At 43.2% G+C, this 24,478-nt stretch overlaps 1 protein-coding gene across 10 annotated transcripts in view; it reads right to left on the bottom strand.

Annotated features, from left to right (window-relative positions):
- The window catches only part of AMBRA1 (autophagy and beclin 1 regulator 1), a 177,187-nt gene that overhangs the window by 85,415 nt on the left and 67,294 nt on the right, over positions 1 to 24,478 (bottom strand). For 5 of the 10 annotated variants that reach the window (XM_045065949.1, XM_045065946.1, XM_004763130.3 and 2 more), the window contains 4 exons: positions 22,639 to 22,725; positions 18,269 to 18,448; positions 4,136 to 4,216; positions 3,630 to 3,730 (listed from right to left, as the gene is read on the bottom strand). In XM_045065949.1, the coding sequence (XP_044921884.1) occupies positions 3,630 to 3,730; positions 4,136 to 4,216; positions 18,269 to 18,448; positions 22,639 to 22,725 (449 nt within the window). The remainder of the gene's footprint in view (positions 1 to 3,629; positions 3,731 to 4,135; positions 4,217 to 18,268; positions 18,449 to 22,638; positions 22,726 to 24,478) is intronic. The other 5 variants (XM_004763132.3, XM_004763136.3, XM_004763134.3 and 2 more) reach the window with 3 other exon arrangements.

Genomic DNA, 24,478 nt, shown 5'->3' with positions numbered 1-24,478 from the left:
GCCTGCTTCTCTCCTCTGTCCTCTCTCTTTGTTCCTCTCTCTGCCTGTGCTTTCTCTCTCTCTTGAATAAATAAAATCTTAAAAAAAAAAAAAAAAGGTTTGATTGATGTTTGGAGCTAAGAACCAAACAGCCAAATTGAGGTATGGTCAAGCATCTAGACTTTGAGCTACAGGTAGACAAGAATCGTGCCTCTTATTCACTCTGGTAGCCCAGAACAGTGCCTAGCACATAGCTACACAAAAAATACCTGTTGAATGTAATTGTTTTGAGACTATCACAAACTCATTCCAATCATACAAGTGAAACTGCCTTTCTAGGAAAACTGGGAGTGCTTACTGCTAACAGGCCAATTTGTCTTTCACTCCAAAAGCCGTTATTACAGGAGCTCTATTACATGATCGCAGTAAGTTTAATACAAAGCAAAAATCTGCATCCACTAGAAGGCTAAAAAAAAAAGTGCTATGACATAATGATTTTCCTCAGCAAGCTCCACTGGGTCATAAAAGGCTATGTCTAGAAACCACTTAAAACAGAGGAACTGGGATGCCTGGGTGGCTCAGTTGGTTAAGTATCTGTTTTCGGGGACGCCTGGGTGGCTCAGTTGGTTGAGCAGCTGCCTTCGGCTCAGGTCATGATCCCAGCGTCCTGGGATCGAGTCCCACATCGGGCTCCTTGCTCAGCAGGGAGCCTGCTTCTCCCTCTGCCTCTGCCTGCCATTCTGTCTGCCTGTGCTCACTCTCTCCCCCTCTCTCTCTCTGATAAATAAATAAAAAAGAAATTAAAAAAAAAAAAAAGTATCTGTTTTCGGCTCAGGTCATGATCCCAGAGTCCTGGGATCAGGTCCTACATCAAACTCCCTGCTCAGCGGGGAGCCTGCCTCTCTCTCTGCCTGCCATTCCCTCTGCTTGTGTGCTTACTCTCTCTCTGACAAATAAAAATCTTAAAAAATAAAACAAAATTTAAAAAATAGATAAAGAGGAATTAATGCAATTAAGAAAAACCCTGGAAATCAGCCAAGTTCCCTAGGAGCTCTTTCCCTCCTCTAGATTAAGGTCCTGGAAGAAGAATGCTATTTTGATGCTCTGTCTTTTAAAGTAACTGTACAGAGAGAGGCAGACTAGGAAGCTTTGGAGTCCCACTGCCTGGTTCAGTTCTGGCTCCTCAACTTCTAGCTGTATTACTCTGGACAAGTTAGTCTTCTGGGCTTTAGCTTCCTCCATACCCAAACACAGGAACCCTGCCCTCCCACCGCTGGGCCCTGTCACTTCTTGAAAGTTTGTGTTACACCATTTCAGTTTTACAAAAGACCTACATTAGTACCTTGCTTTCACTAAGTAAAGGAAATCTGAAGAGGATTTTCACTCTTATGAAAAAAGACGAGAAGTGAAAATAGCATTCAGCATTTGCTTTGCAGCGAGCTGTTAGAGGCAGCATGCACTCCAAGAGCATCAACCTGCCAGAGCTTTGAACTGCGTCTGTGAGCACATCTGTGCTTTATCTCAATTTATTTTGTGCCTCCATTAGTGAGATGCATCGTAAGGTATCAGAAAAGCCTAAGAGCCCTTATTTTTTGGGTTTGGGTACACTAAAAATTTTTTTCGTATGAATTAATGGTAATTGCTTCTTCACTTTGTTGCCATTTGGCTTGCAAAAGGTTCTGTAAGAACACTCCACTTTTGGACAGCAAAGGAAACCTGAATCTACAAATGCTGAGGGCCTTTATGAAAAGACCAATAGGCTCTCTATAACATGTATCTTCAGAAAACAGAAGAAACTGGTTTAATTGTGAATGGAAACCATCTGCTAACCTAACCCAAGAGTGAGGTTCTTGAGAATCTAGATTTCCTTCCCCTTGAGATACTTTGCATTCTTTGCTAGAGAACTTTTCTCAGTAGATTTCATATCCGTTAACAACTACCTGCTGGAACATAACCCCTGTATTCAAAAGTATCCATAAGTTAAAGTGGGCCTTTTGGGGGTCAGACCTCTGGGCATAAAGGAGGAAACAGGAAATGGTGGTAGAGTTCTTAAATATAAGGAAGAAATAAACATAAAGCTATTCCTAAGCAAAGCTAAATGCCAAGGAAACAGAGATTTTCTAGCAGGAGAGGAACAGGAGGTGCTGTGTGAGGTGATGGAGGCAGACGTCTGGAACACAGGCTGGAGAAGAGCTCTGTAGTACTGCCTGGCAGTTAAGTGATTATATGTCAGTAAGGAGCTTCCACATGCCATCAGCCAAGCCACACAGAAACACCAAGCATGGGGAGGCACCAAGGCCTGGCGTCTGTTCACCCACTAAGGCCAGAGGTCCTCAGACAAGCTCATTAGGGGACCAGAATGTAGTCTGCTCCCCAACCAAGGCTGGGCCTACAAAGAGTCTGGTGGCTAGCAGAGAAACCACGGAGGTTTCTAGGACTTCTAGGCCTTGACATTGGGTCAAGGGTAGTCCTGCCTGAGAGTGACCAGAGATCCTGTGGCCTTCCAGCTGTCACAGTAGCTTGGTTAGGAATCACATCCTCCCAGGCTGACAGTGTTACTGTCTCACCCGGATCCCTTCCTACCTGTACCACCACATAGCCCAGATTTTCTGAAACATAATGTCTTTAAGAAATTTCTAATAGGGGCGCCTGGGTGGCTCAGTGGGTTGGGGCCTCTGCCTTTGGCTCAGGTCATGATCCCAGAGTCCAGGGATCGGGCTCCGCATCGGGCTCTCTGCTCAGCGGGGAGCCTGCTTCCCTTCCTCTCTCTCTGCCTGCCTCTCTGCCTACTTGTGATCTCTGTCTATCAAATAAATAAATAAATAAATCTAAAAAAGAAAAGAAAAGAAAAGAAATTTCTAATAGATGCTAATTAAAGACATACCTAAATGTGGATTGATTTTTATACCGATTATGCCTTCACATACATAAATTTAGAGGTTGGCAGTAGAGGTGAGAGGGAAGTGGAGGAAAGAGTGTGAAAGGGAAATAACTTTTGTCAGAAAAAGAAAGAATCCTGCTTTGTTTCCTTCTCTAGACACTGCCCAGAAGCAGCAGCACACACTACATCTGAGAGCCTGGTCACATCATGTAGCTTAGGCCAAAAACATTCATTGCTAAGCTAGTCAGCCACCATAAAACTGTCTCAGATGGGCTTGTCCAGCCCGTTTTCTGTTTCTGAAGTTTCTGAACCAGCCTTATGGGTCCCCTCTCCTCCTTCTTCCCTGGAAGATTCCACAGTGCCTGGAAACTCCATCTGCTGGCAGATGAGTGAAGGGTTGAAGAGGTGTGCATTAAACTCCTAATTAAATCACAGGATCTGGTTCATGAGTATCTCACCAACCAAAACATGAACAAGACACCTTTATCATTCAATTAAAAGCATAGCTAGAATCTAATTGTTGGGTTAAGAAACAAAGAGTTTAAACAAGTTTTTTTTAGAAAAGATGTTTGAAGGAAGTGGGAATGGGCAAGATAAACCAGGTTTGCTCCATTCTCGTTTCCTGCCTTGAAATAAAGAACTGGGTACAAAACAGAGTTTTCAGCCAGATGCCAAGATGCCATCACAACAACATAGGTAAAGGAGGGGAAAGCTTTATCTGGCTCCCTGCCCCTTCAACTTTTCAAATTCCAAAGAAACATTTCCTTACCTGCCAGGACCCTGTTAACAGAAGAGTGAGTTGCCAAGCCAGGCTGTCCACGTTCATGAAAAATCCCTGCATAAGGCAAGTACTCAGGCAGCAAGAAACGCCTACAAGAAGGAACCACGTATGAGAAGCCCATGAAACATTACCATAAAACAAAGGAGATATACTATCCATTACCCCCAACAGTCAAGGCTAAGGGATCCACTAAACTTAGAATCCACAGAAGCCCTGCACATTGTAAAAATTTCTGGAATCTGTCCTTCTGCAGACTTGTATCTCCTTCCTGTCTTTCTTCTGCAGTTTCACGGGACTTCTAATCTTGAATAGGATACTCCCCAGGCCACTTTTCTATCTCTTTTCATTGTGGCCAATCATCTCCTATCAAGTCTTTAGGTGGCATGGCTGAATTACAGGCTGACTAGGAAATAATTTCAGATATGGAACCCGAAGTCCAAATGTAGGTTTAAAAACAAAATCCCAGACTCTCATGAAGATCACCCAGTTCTTACCTTGGAACGAAGCGTCCAAGTGAAGGTGCGGACATCCGGGCATTGCGTGGAGCTCGGTGCCTGGATCTGTCACCATTGTCCCTGGAGAAAACAAAAAGTTTTCAAAACTATGTATAAGAGAGTCACTAAGCAGAAGCACCCATCAGCCTGAGAGACAAACATCCCCCAAAGGAATTTATTCATTCATTCATTCATTCATTCATTCATTTGGCAGACAGAGATCTCAAGTGGGCAGAGAGGCAGGCAGAGAAGGGTGGGGGAAGCAAGCTCCCTGCTGAGCAGAGAGCCCAATGTGGGCTCGATCCCAGGACCCTGAGATCATGACCTGAGGCGAAGGCAGAGGCTTAATCCACAGAGCCACCCAGGTGCTCCCCAAACGAAATTCCTACACTTAGGTGAAGATCCCAAAGAAATTAGTCACCCGGTTGCTTACTAATTTGGATGACACATTAATAACACTACATTTCTGGAATACCTCAACTAAAAGCTTTATAAGCATTTGCTGACAGTTCAGTAAGAAGGAGGATGATTTTTCATGAGCTAATGTGATCTCTGAACCCTGTAGCATCTGAAACTGAAGTCAAGTTTAGATCTTCAAGGGACCTGGAATGGAAATATATAAACTTCTTTTTCTAGATTGAAAGATACAGAGAAACTTTGGCTTTGGGGAATCTTGGGAGAAAAAAATTCCCCCATCAGCTTCATTCACCAAATGGTAATCTCTAAATGAGTCTGTTCAGGCCTCTGATACGGAAAAAAAAAATCACTCATGAAAAGTGAAAGAAAAACAACACACAAGAAAAAGACTAGGCTGTCCCTTTTTTTAGCGACTGCAAAATTAGCATTAACGAAGAGTGTAAGACAATGCAATCCCAAGCATTTGAGTTTAAAGAAAAAAAACAAAAGGCGGCGGCTAGGTGTTTTCTTTATGGTCTGATAAAGCAATAGTAATAACCACCATTCATTAAATACCAAGTTTCAGTATAAAGTTTATTATTTTTTTTTAAAGATTTTATTTATTTATTTGACAGACAGAGATCACAAGTAGGCAGAGAGGCAGGCAGAGAGAAGGAGGAAGCAGGCTCCCTGCTGAGCAGAGAGCCCGATGCGGGACTCAATCCCAGGGCCCTGAGATCATGACCTGAGCTGAAAGCAGCGGCTTAACCCACTGAGCCACCCAGGCGCCCCTCAGTATAAAGTTTATTAACATGTTATCCTATTTAATCCTTCTAACTTCCATAAGGTATTACTGGCTTTGTTTTATAGATATGGAAACTAAGGACCAGAAAGGCAAATGCCCAGGGTCACACAACTAGTAAGTGGCTAAGGCAGGATTCAAGGCATATCTCTACCTGATTCTGAAGCCCCTGCTCTTTCCAGTATACCTCACTGCCTCCTACAAGAAGACTTCACATGCCTTAGTTTCTAAGGCATCAAAGGAACAATAAGCCAAAGGGCACTGCCTGGACAGTGCAGTTAATTAGCTGCTTAACCAACTCCACAAAATAAATGAACCTCTGAAAGCTTGATTTGGTACTTTTTCTGAATTCTCCCTTTGGATAATCTTCAACTTAATGAGATCATCTTTGAACTGGCCCTGGAACCAAAGTTAAGACAATACTTTAGCTTTCAAATGGACTACTGGGAGCTTTAGAAGCCAGAAATGAATGCCTAGGAAGGTTTTTATATCTTAGTGGGATTGGATGCTGAGCATTAACAGAGCAATCAATATCAGAGATATTGGAAGCTGATCCATTAAAAGTCAGTTCTTGCTCTTTATTTTCCCAAAAGAGAAGGTATACTATTGTTTTCCTTAACATATCCTATCCTCTTGACTTGAAACTCTACAGATGTAGGGAGAGGTAAAGGGAGAGAGAAAGAGAGAAACAGAGAGAGAGGGAGAGAGGGAGAGAAAACAGACTATATGGAAAGTAAAAACGTTATTAAAAATAACAATGAAATCAGAACTTCATGACTAGTACACTGCAGCTCTGGGGAACCCACAAATTGTTACAAGATCTCGGTAGCCATATGCAAACAGGAGAAGATAAATATCAAACAAATAAGATAGTTCTCAAATTAAGCATATTATTATTTTTCAAATATATGTAGCTTCAAATTTTGACCAAAGTACCAATTCACTTTTTTTCCTTTCAGATTATTTATTTACTTATTTGACAGAGAGAGGGAGACACAGTGAGAGAGGGAACACAAGCAGGGGGAGTGGGAGAGGGAAAAGCAGGCTTCCTCTTGAGCAGGGAGCTGGGGGCTCGATCCCAGGAGGCTGGGGCCATGACCTGGCGAAGGCAGATGCTCAAAGACTGAGCCACCCAGGCGCCACCCCCCCGATATCACACTTAAATGTACAAATGAGGGGTGCTGTGTGGCTCAGTCGGTGGACCATCCAACTCTTGATTTTGGCTCAGGTTGTGATCTCAAGGTCATGAGATCAAGCCTGGAATTAGGCTCCCAGCTCAGTGGGGAGTCTACTTGAGATTCTGGGATTTTCTCTCTCCCTCTACCCCTGCCTCTCCCTAGGCTCACGCATGTTCTTGCTCTTTCAAATAAACAGATTAAAAAAAAAAAAAAAGTACAGGGATGCCTGGGTGGCTCAGTGGGTTAAAGCCTCTGCCTTCGGCTTAGGTCATGATCCCGGAGTCCTGGGATCCTGGGATCCTGCTTCCCCTCTCTCTGTCTCTGCCTGCCTCTCTGCCTACTTGTGATCTGTCTGTCAAGTAAATGAATAAAATCTTTAAAAAAAATCTTTAAAAGTACAAATGAATTTAGGACAGCTTTTCATAATAGCATATTCTACTTATCAACAGGCACTAAAAGTATAGTTAATTACCATGAGAAAAGTCAGAAAACATTCTGAAGTTAAAAAGGGTCCTAAGCCTCAAAAAGGTTAGAAACTAAGCCAGGGAGACATTTCCGCAAAGAAGACATCCAATTGGCCAACAGACACATGAAAGGTATCCCAAAGATACAAATGTAGTGATCTGAAGGGGCACGTGCACCCCAATGTTTATAGCAGCAATGTCCACAATACCCCAACTATGAAAAGAGCCCAGATGTCCATCAACAGAGGAATGGATAAAAAAAGATGTGCACTCTCTCTCTATGCCGTCTTTGTGTCATGTGTGTGTGTGTACACACACAGGAATATTATGCAGCTATCAAAAAACCTGAAATCTTGCCATTTGCAATGACATGGATGGAACTAGAGGCTATTATGCTAAATGAAATAAGTCAAGCAGAGAAAGACAATTATCATATGATCTCACTGATATGAGGAATTTGAGAAACAAGACAGAGGACCATAAGGGGAAGGGGGGAAAAATGAAACAAGATGAAACCAGAGAGGGAGACAAAGCATAAGAGACTCTTAATCTCAAAGAAACAAACAGAGGGTTGCTGGAGTGTAGGGGGGATGGGGTGGCTGCGTGATGGACACTGAGGAGGGTATGTGCAATGGAGAGTGCTGTGAATTGTGTAAGACTGATGAATCACAGACCTATACCCTTGATACAAATATTATATGTTAATAAGACAAAAAAAGGAAAGAAAGAAACTAAGCCAGGGAAAGGAGTACCATGGGATAAATGCAAGTGCTTCCTCCATAGCTCTGAGAGAGAGCTGCCTTCCCAGAATCAATCACACTGTGGAGCTGACAATTGGCTTCTGCAAAGTCCAAAGATCTCTCCCCCCACACAACAAACAGCATTCTATCTGGTGTCAGCAGGGCTACTGAGCAGGGAAGGAGAAGCCAGTGCACTAGATCATACTGACTAGCAGTTGCCAGTGCTCGAAGACGGCACAGGGCTTGGTGAAAGGACAAGGGGAGACAATTTAGAAAAATGGACAAACAAAATACGTCAGGGCTGGGGGGACATCTGGGCTTCTTCAACATAATTCACAAGCCTCTTTTCATTGTTATTAAAACCGACAATCAACTCTGACAAGCATGGTGGGGAGGGAGAGGAAAAAGAAATCTTAAGCAGGCTCTACGCTCAGCACAGAGCCCAACTCGAGGTTCGATCTCATGACCCTGAGATCATGCCCTGAGCATAAATCAAGAGTCATACACTTGGGGCACCTGGGTGGCTCAATGGGTTAAGCCTCTACCCTCGGCTCAGGTCATGATCCCGGGTCCTGGGATCGAGCCCCGCATTGGGCTCTCTGCTCAACTGGGAGCCTGCTTCCTCCTCTCTCTCTGCCTGCCTCTCTGCCTACTTGCAATCTCTGTCTGTCAAATAAATAAATAAAATCTTTAAAAATAAAAAAAAATTAATTAGGGACGCCTGGGTGGCTCAGTTGGTTGGACGACTGCCTTCGGCTCAGGTCATGATCCTGGAGTCCCGGGATCGAGTCCCGCATCGGGCTCCCAGCTCCATGGGGAGTCTGCTTCTCTCTCTGACCTTCTCCTCATTCGTGCTCTCTCTCACTGTCTCTCTCTCAAGTAAATAAATAAAATCTTAAAAAAAAAAAAATTAATTAATTTTTTTAAAAAGAGTCATACACTTAACCAACTGAGACATCCAAGCACCCCCAATCAACTCTTTTCTGATTCAGTTTTTCCTTCCATTAAAAAAAACAGGGGTGTGGGGCGCCTGGGTGGCTCAGTGGGTTAAGCCACTGCCTTCGGCTCGGGTCATGATCTCAGGGTCCTGGGATTGAGTCCCACGTCCGGCTCTCTGCTCAGCGGGGAGCCTGCTTCCTCCTCTCTCTCTGCCTGCCTCTCTGCCTACTTGTGATCTCTCTGTCAAATAAATAAATAAAATTAAAAAAAAAAAAAAAACAGGGGTAAGACACAAACCATGGCCACAAATAATGGCTTTACAGGATTCAGAGATTACTGGGGTATATTTGGGAAAATACAAATGAGATCAGCTGGCTCAGACACAAAGTCTCCGACTGATGGTCACATTCAACAACATGAAAGACGTCATATGTTAAGTGAGTGGAGATGTATCCGCTGGTCCTCAGCTTAACATCTTGACAGATGATACAGAAGTAGGAGCTAAAGAGCAGCTCAATTAAATACAGAGAAGACTTCAAATTAAAAGCATTGAGAATTCGAGTATAGAAGAAGAGTGAGAGCACGGGTCTCAGAACGACTAGAAAACTGTGGAAAGCAGTAAACACACAGTAAGAGGAGAGAACAACAAAGAATATCCAGGAGTAAACAGCTCAAACACCATTCCAGAAAAACCCTGAAAACAGGAAGGGGAAAGGTGGCAACGGCCAGAATGTTCGACCACAGGACAAGTGAGGCAAGGAGAGGGATAAAGGTTCTAGGCATTAGTGCTGACCACAAAACCCCTGACTAAAGGCAAGGCTCCAAGTAAACTACAGATGAAAAAAACAACTTATGACCCTAGACTCTATAGTCTCGAAAGAAGGGAGGATTCAAAAGTAAGGAGTTTGGGCGAGGAAACCAGCTCCAGTGAACAGCATTATCTGCAGCGGGATGGGATATGAGAAGGGCAGAGGGAGAGTGCTACGAGTTCCAAGAAAAGACTGAAGACTTAAAAATACTCAACATAGTGTTGCATTTACAAAGCCACACAGACTCTGCCACTCACTTCAGTGCCGACTATAAGACCAACGTGAGGCAAGGCTTCACAGGGAGGAGGCCAAATGAGTTGAATGTGAGTGGACCAGAGGCTGTCTGCCAGATGAACGGCGGGTAAAGGCAGACCCAGACAGACTGTTCACCTTAGGAATGATGGAAGGTGCTACTTACAGGGGCCTAAGGGAACACAGCCCTTTGCATGCCCTCTCCCAAGCAGACTTGGAGAAAAAAAGCAAACAAACCAAGCCAGTAAGGAGCAGAATATGCAAATATGCTGGTACTGCTCCTCCCTCACAGGAGGACTCTTTGTCACCAGAATGCTTTTCAGGGAAACACCAGAGAAATCCTCATCAATTTCATCAGCCAGAAGCTGCCTTTAAGTCAGCAGGACAGAAGCTGGCAGAGTTATTAATGGCTTTCCCAGTTGCCGAACTCTGTGCATCTTTGATTAACCCTCAGAGGGGTAAGATAGTAAGATTTTCTTATAAAAGATTTTAAAAGGAAAAAAAAACACCCTTCAAACAATAAGGTATCCAAAACAAATGCCAAATACAAGAAAATGCGTCTTTGGAACAAGGGAGAGACACACAGCAGCAACTCTTGCTAAATGCCTTGGATTAATTGCCTCAGAGAGAGGCTATAATTTAAAGGAATGAAAAACACACCTACAGACTGCTGTCTGAGTCCTGACCAGACAGTCAGGTTGTCATTACTCCTATGACAAACGGCTCTGACTCGGGCCTTTATAAGCGAAGCTCTTGCAGCAAAAAGCTCAAAAGGTCATTGTCTTGACAATACCCAGTTGACTCTGCTGAAAATTACACCATTTAAAAAATGAGTGTTTTCCTATGCTCTTCTGTTTTTACTCTATCTCCAGACAACAGAAGGCCTAGCTGGTATTCCTGTCCCTGGATGGCACAAGTCCTTTCATTCCCCGGGTGCTCTTAGTAAGAAACCGAGGGCCTGTCTTTATTGCCAAGGACTGTGCACACATGTAAGGGCTTAGATTTCTGGGAGGAAGGCACAGGGCCCACGGATTCACAGGGCATACCTAAGAGCACATATCTCTTGGAACTTCAGAGGCTTAACTCTTCTCTAAAGAAAAAGATAATTACTGTTTACAAATTCCTCTCCTCCCTTATCCTACCTTTAATTTCATGCATTTTAATGCATACATTCCATATTCCTATGGTACACTTTATGTTAAAAATACAAAACTGTATCTCTAAGTGGTTATGTCCTACTCCCCCCACCCCGCCGGCCTGGCTGTTTAATTCTTTCCTTCTGTGTTTTCCCATGCTATACCTAAGTACAATCCATACATATTCCCTTTTCTTTCTCTTCTAACATTCCTCATAATAAATATTCATATGTATTTTACTTGCCCAGAAAGAATGCTAATTCTGAAGTTGCCAAGCAATAGTCTATATTTCTAAGCAACAGGCTCAAAATCCTCAGGAAAAGAGCAAGAATTCAGGTAGGCATATATTTGAGAAATATGTTGGGACTCTCCAGGTGCCAGAAATCCTGTTCCTAATCCTCAGGAAGTCTCCTCATTTCTTGGAGACTTTTCATCATTCTGCCTCTGCTGAACCCAAGGGAAGTTCATCTAAGGTAGTCAGCTCCCACAAAGATCTGAGCACTTCAGGGTTAAACTTCAGAGATTATCCCCTCTGATTTTACAGATCAGACACTGAGGCCTAGGGTGGGAAAGGGACTTACCCAAAATCAAATGACAAATTTGGCTCAGCCAACACCAGAACCCAGGGCAATTCTCTAGACAAGAGTTGTCAGGTGATGGGGGCAGCGGGCACTGACAAGTGATCCCAGTTCCCACCACAGCTACTCTCGGAGTCACTTGCTGTTTTACCAACTTAGTTCAAAACTGGCTCAACTAGGAGTTGAAAAGGACACGGGCAACAATTCATTTGGAGAAGCAGGAAGTGAGAGAGTCGAGCTCTTGAAGCTCATTTCCCAGGAAGGTTCACCAACCAGCCCCACTCTTAGAAGACACCAGGCCTCTTACACCCAACACATAAGGTCCAGTCCTCGAATGTCTTCTCCTGTATTTCGCCCACTGCTTCCTAACTGGTTTTCCTGCATTCCTCCATATACTTGCCACTTTAGGTCACCCAAACAAATGCTGTCAGAGGGAGCTGCCTCAGATACGTCTTCAGTAATGGCTGCTCCCAGATAAGGATAAAGTCTAAACGTCTCAGCCAGGCATTCCAGGCCCTCAGTTCAGGCCTTTTGGATCTTCTCTCTCACATTACAAACGCTCTGTAGCTCTAGTCATAGACTGATTCAGGGTCCCCCCAAACAAACCCTGTAAATCTTCTGTCTCCAGGCTTTTGCTCAAGCTATTCCCTTTCAATCTCCTAGAATCTCCCTCCCTACCCTCATTCTCCACATCAATTCATCAAAGTCCTATGCAGTCTGTCCACCCAGCTGAAACCCAGGGAGCCTCCTCACATCTCCCCAAATACTCTCTTCCCTTCAGAGAATGCTTTTCTGTATTTTGTGCTACCTTATCACAGTCTCTCTTGTAAGTTATTATATAAAAATCTGCTCATACTTCAATGACTCCCTTCACTACAAGATAAAGTTCACCTCCTTTGTAAGGTACACAAGATTCGCCAAAGATCTGGTGCCATCCTAACTTGAGGCTCATCTCCTGCCACAGAGCTTGGACTTTACAGTCTAGCCAAACTTATCAACAAGGGAGTTTCTGAAATATTCCATGCTATTTCATGTTTCTGTGACTATGCATTTATTTGTCTCTCTCCCAAGTAAATCTACAAGTGACAGTCCTATTTTAAGACCTATAACTTTCTTTTATAAACCCACCTTATTAAAAAAAAAAAAAATCAACCACTACGAAAATCAAGTAAGTGAAATTATTTAAAACTCTGATAAAAAGGAAGAGAACTGTTTCTTATCTCATCCCACTTTAGGAACTACTTCTATTCTTTTATGCCTGATTCCTGACTGTTCTAGCAGGTTTCAGTCTATAAAGAGAATAACTTTAAAGTGTGTTTCCTTAGAATTCTCTTGTATTCCTAATATCAAAGAGCCTGTGGTTTGTAAGTCAAAGGAAGGAACAAAGGCAACTCCTCTTCAAAATGAAATAGACAAGAACACTCTATAGACCTACCCCTCCCTTTCTTAGCTACTGTTATGTATCTCTTATTAGTAGTCACTAACTCCCACAGGAGTCCTGGAAATTCTGGGCACAGAAGAGAGAGCAGGAGAAAGTACTACCAAGGACACGTAGCTTCACTCCACCAGAACTCCTGGCCATGAGAACTTGGAGCAAATATAACAGTCTCATAAAGCTGCTGCCAGGATTTCACCTATACACAGATGATAACTGTAGTATTATTTGGTTTTAACATATATTCTTTGCCGTGGCTCAGCTAAATTTCAGTTACAGCAAAAGGGCAGGTGAAGAATATTAAATATTGAATGCAAGGCAGCATCTTATGCCAGCCCAATCAGATGGTAGAGCTGAGTGACAGCCTTCAGAACCCTCAGCTACATCACATACCAAAAAGATCTTTTGACAACTTCCTTGCCAGAAGGTGTCTAGCACGGAGACCATAAAAGGGCAAGCTCTTCGTGCATGAGGCTGTACATGTGTATGTGGTCCTGTCACAATACTTCATGCCAAACGAAGGAACCAGAACCTACTTGTGGCACCTAGAAATGACTGTCATACAGTGAAACATTTTTGCCTGTATGGTCACAGTATGCATTTCTGGGTAAAAATTCAAATACAATCAGATAAATTAGAAGAGCAAAGAAAACAAATGTAATAGACCTAAAGTGACTTCATCTTAAGGCTGAAAGACCAGAATTCTCACTGAGATGTTTTTCCAAAGTAAGCCCAGTGTCACAATGGTAAATGAAGTACTTGCTCTCCTCTGTGCTAGCAACAATTTTAAGAGATGAATATAATTCCCTCTGGCTGGTATGTTGGTGGACATATTTGTGACTGATCCGATCTGAAACTTTAGTTCCCGCTGAGTGCAGAGCCTGACACAGGGCTTGATCTCACGACCCTGAGATCATGACCTGAGCCAAAATCAAGAGTCAGATGCTTAACCAACTGAGCCACCCAGGGACTCCACTTTTAAAGCTTCTTAAATCTGCATTACAGGGGTGCCTGGCTCAAGGGATTCTTTGCCTTGAAAGGCAAAGCAGTTCAAAAAGACACAAGAAGGGTGGGAATGATTCTGGGATTATAATTACATTTAGAAGAAGAGATATCAGGAGGAAGGAGGTGAGGATAATAAACAAAAGACACATGCCACCTTTTGTGCAGGCCCCAGCAACTACCAGGACATGGCACTTAACCACAGTGCTTCATAAAAGCCTCCCTCTGTTTCCAAAGGGATGGTGAAAATTAAAATGGCATTTTGCCTTACGGTTATTTGCTTTCTACATTCTAGCAGGTGGTCTAGGCTCAAAAGCAGGCAGACAGCAGTGTCAGGGGCAGCCACACCTTTACCCTGCTTGTGAACATCTTTATGCAAAGAAAGATGCTGAAGGCTTCAGGACAGACCTTCTGACAGCGGGTTTCTGGATGTCCTGTTTGTGCACTCTGATAAACACAGGGACCCTGCAGTCTCAATCCTGGCTATAGAGAGAGATGAATGGCAGGAGAAGATGCCTGCCTGAGTAGATGGGCCATTAATCCAGACGACAAAAGAATAAAAATTTAACCTGACGGTGACCAAACTTCAAAGCTAACCTCCCTAAAGAGAAATCTAGATAGTCTTATTCCACAGCAAATTCAGGGAGCAAGAGCTCAAATGTGGTTCTACAACATTTATAAGGTTTTTATTTTATTTATTCATTTTTAAAGATCTATTTATTTATTTGAGAGAGAGAAAGAGTGCATGTGGTGGTGGGGGGCAGAGAGAGAGAGTATCAAGCAGACTCCCCACTAAGTGCAGAGCCTGACACAGGGCTTGATCTTACAACCCTGAGATTATAACCTGAGGCGAAATCAAGAGCAGATGCTTAACCAACTGAGCCACCCAGGCACTCCATTTTTAAAGGTTTATAAATCTGCAGGATGGGGTGCCTAGGTGACTCTGTCAGTTAAGCATCTGCCCTTGGCTTGGGTCCTGGGATCGAGCTCCACACTGGGATCCCTGCTCAGACGGAAGCCTGCTTCTCTTGCTATTGCTCCCCCTTCTACTCTCTCACTCTGTCAAATAAATGAGCAAAATCTTTAAATAAATAAATAAATAAACCAAATAAATAAATAGATCTGTAGGACAATAAACGCCAAACACTGGGTGCCTGGGTGGCTCAGTCAGCTAAGCAGCTGCCTTCAGCTCAGATTTTGATCCCAGGATCCTGGGATCGAGTCCCGCATCAGGCTCCCTGCTCAGCAGAGAGCCTGCTTCTCCCTCTCCCTCTGCCTGCTGCTCTGCCTACTTGCGCTCTCTATCAAATAAATAAATAAAATCTTTTTAAAAATAAACAAACAAATAAATAAATGCCAGACACTAAATATGTTTGCTCCTGTTCTCGAATCTCAGACATGTATGATTTTGTCTCTGTATCCTCATTTAAAAATATACTACAGTGGGGCGCCTGGGTGGCTCGGTGGGTTAAGCCGCTGCCTCCGGCTCAGGTCATGATCTCAGGGTCCTGGGATCGAGTCCCCCATTGGGCTCTCTGCTCAGCAGAGAGCCTGCTTCCCTCTCTCTCTCTCTGCCTGCCTCTCTGCCTACTTGTGATCTCTGTCTGTCAAATAAACAAATAAAATCTTTAAAAAAATATATATATATACTACAGTGAAGTAAATATCTCATTAGGATATTATAAGGATTAAACAAGATTTTAAATATATAAAGATATATAAAATATATTAATGTATTTATATATACTACAAATGTTCTGTATGTTATAAATTAGTTTACACATGAAAAATATTATTATAGCTGATATATTTCATTCAACAGATGATGGAAAAGAACCAAAAAAGATGGAATCTGGCGACACTATACACCTGGATGGGACAAGGCAGTGAATGGCAAAATGATCCCTGGCTTAGCAAATGGGAAGAAAGCTGAAGATGTCGAAGTGAGACTGCAAAGGCAGGAGCGTGGTGCATTATGAAGGCAAGGAAACCAGTAGACCAGTCTCTCTTAATGGCACCCTAAGCGTCAGGAAGATTCCAGGACCTAACTTACCTGCCTCTCTGTACCTGAAAGAACTATGAATTATGACTGTACGAGCTTCTGATTTTCCTTCTGGTTATCAAAGCTAAGGAAAAGGACTGGGGCAGAGAAATTAAAATGGGCTAGTACATTCCCTCATCTTTCACTCATTTGTGCCTCAAAGCACCTAGACATTAAGAGAAGAGGAGTAAACCACAGCACTCAGTTTACAACAGGAAGGAGGAGGGCAAAGAAAGAGACAGAGAAAGAATGAACAGACAGTAACTCAGCATCAACCAGCTAGCAACTTCCTTTACTAGGAGCTTGGACTACTTACTAATATTGAAGTGACTAATCCATAGGTGCTACTAAAAACAAGACTGCAGTCTGCATCAGCCCCAAAAGAAAGGCAAACACCCTGTCAGGGACTTTCGGAGGGACATGAGAGAAATCAGCCCATTGTTACAAACCAGGGAGCCAGGGAAGACCCTTCAGGAGAAACAATGGTTAAGTCAGTGCAGAAAAGGTGAAGAAGGCAATGTAAATTCAGGTCATGCTGAAGCCAGCGGGGAGGTGAGAGCACAGGTGGGCTGTGGGGAGCACAGGGAGGAGGCAGTCTGACACAGGAAAATCAAGGGGGAAGGAAGGGGAGAGGGAGGAGGTGGTAGCAGAAGAAAGAGAAGGTAAGATGAGAACAGAACATTTTAAACTAACCCAGAACTCCATTGTGAAGGACAAGTCACGAGGCAAGATACAGCTCAAAGGCATCAGTACCACGTTTCACCAGTGCAAAGAGATAACACAGCCTTCCAAATGTGCATGGAGGGAGGCTATGCGATCTGCACGGATGCCCAGAGCTCCCCGGGATTACTGAGGCTTTTCAGCGGTACTAAGTCCCAGCAGCCTTGGCATGTACTTGAAACTGCTTCCCTGAACAGATCCAGGGCTGGAAAAATCATCATAACCTGCTGGGGAACACATTTCACTCCTGGTGGGTGCCTGGCTAAGGGAGTGCAGACTCCCTTTCCCCTCACCACCAGTATATGCACCCACCTTACCCTAGAGTAGACTGGAGGGTCAGTGACACTGGCGGGGAGCCAGGGGGCAGCCGGTGAGAGAGAACCAGCACCCCTGCTCCGCTTTCCACTCCAGCTGCTTCAGGGCATCCCTGCATTTCTTTCACGTTTACATCTTCCCCAGACAAATGAACCGCCCATTCAGTCTGCCTTCTGCTTCCAAGTACACAATCGCTAGTGTGTTTAAGAATCATATCAGGAAGGCAAATTGTATAAAGGTTGTTTCCACCTTCTTAGTCGTCTTTGGCAGAGAGAGTTCTCCAACGCATCTTAAAGCTCTATTGCAAGGTGGCTCTTGGGGAACTATCCATTCAGCTCACGGCAACAGAAGGTCGAGAGGGAGGCAAGAACCCTTAACATCCCAGACCTGACCCAGACTATGTCAAGATGGAGAGGGGAAAAAAGGAAAATGATTGACAGGCTGTCGTATTCCAATACAAAAGGAGAAAAAAATAAGTCTTAACCACCTCTCTCTCTCTCACTCATTTTGCATGTTTGAGAATATCAAATATAGGAATCCAAACAAGAGCCAAATGATATAAGCCAGGAAAGCTTTCAGCATAGAAAGAAATACAATGAATGGCTAGAAAGGTCAGGAGCAGCAGGTCAGAGAATTCAAACACAGCAGTGAGACGGAGGTGTTTAATCCTGTGTGCGGGGCTAACCCTGCTCCTTTAGCTCACCCCCGCCCTCCAATCAACCACTCAAAAGCCCCAGAAGAGCAAGGAATCACCTCTCAAGCCACCACATTAATCTGACAGGCAACTTTCAAAGGATCCTTATAGGCGAGATGGGGAGGGAGCAAGTTTAGGCAACGGAGCAGGATCTCTACGAACCCACGCGTGATTCAAGGATACTAAAAGGAACTGTCCTTGGGGAAATCTGGGTATTCTCATTATTTCTAACCTCTATACCTACTCTGCTGAAGAGGAAATATACTAACCATCCTGTCTCCCTGATGCTGTGAAGACAGGCTATAAGAAGCACTTCCACAGCCACCGCTCATGCAAAAGGAATAGGAAAACGTTGCTTTCATACGGAGCGGCAGCCATCTTCTCCAGCGTGGGCTGGGGCCAACGGTCTGTCTCTCACCACAGGCTCTGGTGAGTCAGCAGCACAACTGCCAGAGGTGGGGGGGCCCCTGAGCCTTTTAACCCCCTTTCCCTCACCCCATCCTATTACTCATAAATAATAACTTAGGGGGTTGAAGCAAAAATGTCAACCACTGCTGCTTGGACAGTGGTCAACTTGGAAGCACACACAACTTGGGAGGACAGGGAAGAAAGCAAGCTGAGGGAGTACTTACTCAAAGTCCTCAAACTCCAAGTCGGTTCCCTCTACTGATGGGCCCTGGTTGTCTGAGGAAGAGGAGGAGGTGGAAGAACGGAGACGGTTCTGCTGATAGCGCATGGAGCGCTGGCGAATACTGTCTCTCCGTGAGAGATACTGGATCATCCTCTGGGCGTAGTAGGCAGCAGGAGATAATCTGAGAGAGACAGAGATGGACAAACACAAACTAGCACTAATGCGGGGAATACTGTGAAAGACAGTAAATCCAGCTCTCCCATGGTATCTCCCTGCTGAGGCGAACTCCGGAGACATGAAAAATAAAGGGCATTTAACTCACCAGGAGGTCTGTACTGCACAATATGCTTACCAGACTACCACCAGGGTTTCCGTTCGGAGAGAAGGCAAAGAGGCTGCTGAGTCAGTCATCACCTGCTCAACAGCTGCCCCCTCCTCAGGAGATAACACTGGACCTTCCTTTTCAGTTTCTTAAGGGACCCCTTGTAGCTTTCTCAGGGTTCCCTTCACAGAGATTCACGGCCATCTTCAATCATCCATACTCAAAATATAAGAAACGAAAAGAGACCACAGCAATCGTCTACTGGCCAGCTCTTCTTTCATTTTATACAGGAGAAAAGAGGCCAGGAGATGGCACACCGGGCATGACCAAAGAAGGCACCATCTTCACCAGGACGTCCTTCTCCAACAAATCCACACAGCTCCAAATTTGTCCTAGCTCCCTAAAATGAGCTCTCTGAACCTCTCAGATCTATGGATTATTCACAGATATTTGTAACACAGAGAAAATAGTCAGGAGCAAAAAATAGAGTAAAATACACTCAGGAAAACAAAACCTAACAGGGAAAAAAAAGATTTTTCTATTTCTAACAACAGAGCATCAGAGGTTACACGGGCACTCAGCAATGCAGAAGGCATGTTACTCCTTTTTCTTCTCCCTAACCATGGCTATTCTCAGTGGATAATTAGTCTAGAGCTCTATCCTTCCAAATGTGGCTTAGTGTCTTCATATTCCATGAAAACGTCTAGTGTCCCATACAATTCACCACATTCCCTTCTTTCTCAAGTTTTTCCTCCATCTTTCAGAACATTGCTACATACTAAGTGAGAGCAGAACAATAATAGAAAAACGTTTTATATATATATATTAAGTGGATTACTAAGAAATTTCCAGGCTTAAAACTTGCCTGAGGCACACACTTTTAACTCAACAATCCCACTAGGAATTTTATCATATGGAATTAGTGGAAAAACTGGGAAACATCCCAAATGCCCACCAACAGATTAAATAAACTGCATCTGTACAAAGAAACACAAGGTAGCTATTAAAAAGAGTAAGTCATCCCTATATACACACAAGAAAAACTCTTTAACACAAAAATTTTAGTGGGAGAAAAACTGAAAGAATAGTATGCATATACTAATATGTATATAAAAATTTTCAATTAGAACAAAAAAATTAAAAGAAACACAGCAATGCTAGTGGATTCCTGGGAATCTTAACCTCTATAATATCTGAATAGAAAGGAAAAAAATATCTATTTTTTTTAATGGAAATCTGGAAAAACTGAGAATGGAAATAGTAACAGTTACATTCAATGATGGGAATAGTATTTACAAAATCCTGCTGCCTGACTTTTCATTACCCCTGGACAAAGTTTCTGGGGAGATCTCAGTAAATCTACTGACTCAGAGAGTCAGTAGGGGAGCTGAAACTATCTCTGAAATGCCAGTCATCAGAGGTGGTATCCTTCTGGCTAACTGCCAAATGGAATTCCCAAGCAGGCCAAAGGACAATCTTTGGAACTCAGAAAGTCCTTGTTATAGAACAATACACTGCATTTGGCATCCCTGAATCCAAATTATACAGCAAGTGGGCAGGGGATGCACAGATGCCTTGGCCAAGATCATCAGAGTACAAGAATCATTTCTTAAAAGTCTCAACATGTGGATCTTTCATTATCCACTGGCCCCTATTGACATACATTTTGCAAGGATGAATCAAGAATCCGAAATTTTCAAGAGACAAAAGTCAGCACTCTTGAGTTATTCCTGTATCTACAAAATATACAGAAATCTTCCAGAAGTCAACCATTGATGGTTAAATTCTCAAGTCAATCAGACTAGAAAAGAATGTAAAAAACGTTTCAAGAGCAGAATGAAGATTGTTTTTTGGAACTGATGCTGAAAAGTGACTATATATACATTCATTCCTCAGTTGCTAGCCCACTCTAACTAATGGGAAAATTATATTATTGGTGACAGAAGTAGAAAGAATGCTGATGCAGACAATAATAAAGACTGCCCTTTTACGTAAGGGCATAATTTCAGCACTAGGTAACCCCAACTGTTTAATTTCACCATAGAATAGGAATTCCCTAAGCTACAAAACTATGCATCAATGGTAAAGAAAAAAGGATTCCTGGTACAATTATCAAACACAAGTACACCCTAGCCTCATCTTTTTAGGGATCCAGAGGGAAACTAAAGATCTGAATGCTGAAATGTCCCATAAAGGCTTTGACCTATATGTATTATGTATGGTGACGTCTAAGAGGAAAAAAATTAAACAACCAGTAATGAGTTAGCAATCATCCTCCTACTGGAGAGCTGGATAATCACCAAATTCTGGTGTCCCAAGTAAAAATTTTAAATGTTTAAATATATCCACAAGTTTTCTTCAAGGAAGAATACCCTCTCCTCCAAAGAAAACTTAACTGTGTATTCAGAGGGGAAAATGTAAAAATAGCAACACCACAAAGTATGACACTTTCTGTCATAAAGGGATCTGAGTGGGAGTAAAAAAGATTTGTTACATGAAAGGTGGACAAATAATGGTCTTTAAGGATCACTGTTAAATGTTGTCAGGTTAAAAATTCTGGGGATGAGGGGCACCTGGGTGGCTCAGTGGGTTAAAGCCTCTGTCTTTGGCTCAGGTCATGATCCCAGGGTCCTGGAATTGAGCCCCGAGTTGGACTCGCTGCTTGGCGGGGAGCCTGCTCCCCCTCACCCTCTGCCTGCCTCTCTGCCTACTTGTGATCTCTGTCTGTCAAATAAATAAATAAAATCTTTAAAAAAAAAAAATTCTGGGGATGCGATTCCTATTGCTGTCCTAAAAAACTCTTATAGCAAGAAATTCTCTTCTCAGTGTTTCAGAGTAATCAGATTGATGCATAAAATCTCCCTCTCTTATTCTCGGCTTATTGCTTTCAAGTGTGACCAGAGACTAACATAAACTTCCTTGGTTTGGTCATCACCATCTCAGCTGCCTCCCCGTATTCTCCCTGATCCTGGATTTGCCATTTTGGGGTTATGGAAAAAGAAGTAAGGAAGTGATGGGGGGATCCTTTCATTCATTAGTCTCTCAGAAAGAATGCTCAGTATCATGACATAACTGTGGCAACAACAAAATCACTCAATATCCCTAGCATCAACTAGACTGGTCTACAGGTCTTTCCAGACTTGAAATTCTTAATCTAAAGCAAAGCTCATTTAGCTTTATCTAACCTATACCTGTTAATTTGCCAACCCCACAATTAAAATTATTCTTTCTTTTGGCAAAGTCTCACCATTTGCTCCGGTATTACTTAAATAATGTGAAGGTTATCCCCTACTTAGGTCATTAACGAAATCAGTAAGTCTGGCCGTGACAACACCAAAGGGCTGCTCACTATAAATAAATGTTACACATCAACTCAACACCTCATCTTGGGTCCTCAGTCCCAGTATCAGGTAAGGGTGGGCCCTGAATTTGTCTAAGTGCTTTTTTAACCTCTTTGAGAACTCTTCAAATATCTTCTGATTGGTGTAAGGTAAACCACTTTATTAAAATGCCAACTTATTTTATTTAGTTACCCTTTTGTCAGTCATCTCTTCCTTTAGGTCACATCCAAAAACTGAACATCTGAATGAGCCTGACTTCTACCTTTCGATAGTCTAAATTTTCTCTCAAATGAGAGCAATGAGAATTATTTGTTAGCCGGTTAGTTTTAATTTGTAAGTAATTTCCCTATTAATAACTACTTGTTTCCCTTTTGACTGTCCATCTGAATGGCAACAGCCTCCCTGATCAGCAAAAATGGCATATCCTGTGACTCTGCCAGTGGCCTCCTCAGGTCCCTCCTCTAAGTGCCCCACTTACAGAAATGAGCCCCAAAGGACAAGAGCTCAGTCACAACCCTCTGCCACCAGAGGTTCTGTTCACTTACCTGCAACACTTCCCCATCACCTGAACCAACTGTCTCAAAACTGTAACTGAAGAGTAAAAGAGCACCAGGACCAGAGAGGCACAGAATGGGGCTTCCAACAGCTTGGCAACCCCAAGGGCAGCCCCTCCCTCCCACCTAGTGCCATTTCTCACTTTGGCCTTACCTCGCTGGGTCTGGGTAAATTGGGTGCTCTCTGGATCCTGCTCCATCATAACGGGATAATGAAATGAGGGAAGACTCCAGCAGCCTCCTAGCAGAGATTAAAAAAATGGCAATAATCCCTGTCAATTACCAACTCAGAGGTCATTCATACGGGAAAAATAGGGGGAGAAATAAATAATATCCCCCTTTGGAGCTAGCTAATACCTGCTATCTGGGATTATACCCTTCCTACAAACTAAGTACTTAGAGACACAAATAAATGAGCTACAGCGCTCCCACACCGGACATGGCCACTGTATTATGCTGAATACTGCTCTTCTGTGAGAAATGAACAACTGCTTCAGAGACATGATCTTATTCCTATTTGCAGTATCTCCGAGAAATAGGACAAAAAGGAGGTTGGGATCAACACAGGAGGGGAATATTAGGCATACCCAGAGATATTCATGTAGTGCCAACATTTATCTTGGTGTTCAGTTTCTCCACGTTATCCTAATCCACATCCCCTTATATTCTACTCATTCTGCTCTGCCCACACCCTTTCTGTGAGAAGAAGTACTCCTCAGGCTCGCTTACCTGACAAAAATCTTTAATTACATAATCTAGCCCAATCATAAATTCAACTGATCACATGTTGATACACCCACATTTTATTGAGCACTTTCTTGGTGCCAGGCAAATACTAAGCACGTCATATATATTTTCTTACTTAAAACTCACCTATCACTGCAAGGTAGGCATTATTATACAAACATGAGAACACTGGGCCTAAAAGTTAAGTATATGGCACTGTGCACAGGGCTATTTAAGTGACAGCACCAGGACTCCAGAGAAGGTCACCTCCGAAATGCTTCAAACCACAATGCATGTAGGTAAAAAGTGCATGTTTCCACTGTGAGACCAACCTATGATGCTCAGTATTGTCGGCTCTTCCTGTGTTTAAGGGAAGCCAGAAATCTGGACTTTTCCATGAAATCTCCTGACTGATAAATTTTAGCTAAAATGTTTTTCCCCCCTCTTTGTACAGGGTCAATTAAAACACATCTGATAAATGTGGCCCAGGGACCCCCAAGTTTGCCATGTCTGCCACACTGCTTCCCAACTCAAATGTGCCTTGGCAGCCAATCAAAATCCTGCCACAGAACACGTTTCAAAGGAAATGGTCTCAAAAAGAAATGCATATTGTTCCTTTCCAGCAGCATCTTGCCTGGCTCTCCCGGGAACAGGTCTCCGGCTCCCTGCCAGACTCTTCTTTAAAGCAGATCTGCAGGATAAGGACAGCAGCTACCAATCTTTTCCAATTGAGTTAATTCAATTCACTGTTATTAAAACCAGCTGGCTTTAGGTATAGTCATGTGCAGTCACTTTATCCCAGCAACTAGCTCACCAAAGCATTTCCCCCAACAGCCTGGGGAAGAGATACAGCAGAGGTCCTGTCAAGCTGGCTTGCTAGCTACCTTTCCTGCCCAGAACAACCAACGGTTAAATGATGCTTTCTATCTAAACAAGGCCTAATACCTCCCCACACAATTCACTTTAAGTAGTCCTACCACTGAAGGAAGAGAATATTCCAATGTAACCAAGAGGAAGAAGAAAGCAATAAAATACATCTCTCTGGTCTGGGATCTTCAATGATACCACTGTTGACAGCAGCAGAAATGCTGCTTCATCAATTCTAAGAGATACCCTCCCATTTTAGCATGTCTGACTTTGGGATGCATCTAATAATTGTATAAAAAGTTTATTTTTTTTTAAAGATTTTATTTGAGAGAGAGAGAAAGCAGGAGTGGGGTGGGGGGCAGTGGGAGAGGGAGAAGCAGACTCGCCCCTGAGCAGGGAGT

Source organism: Mustela putorius, unplaced genomic scaffold (genome assembly GCF_011764305.1).
Source record: "Mustela putorius furo isolate JIRA1106 unplaced genomic scaffold, ASM1176430v1.1 tig00003859_pilon_pilon_pilon, whole genome shotgun sequence".
In the NCBI taxonomy this organism is placed as follows: Eukaryota; Metazoa; Chordata; class Mammalia; order Carnivora; family Mustelidae; genus Mustela; species Mustela putorius.
The sequence above is the reverse complement of the archived record's forward strand: the minus strand, read 5'-3'. Positions and strand labels throughout refer to the sequence as shown.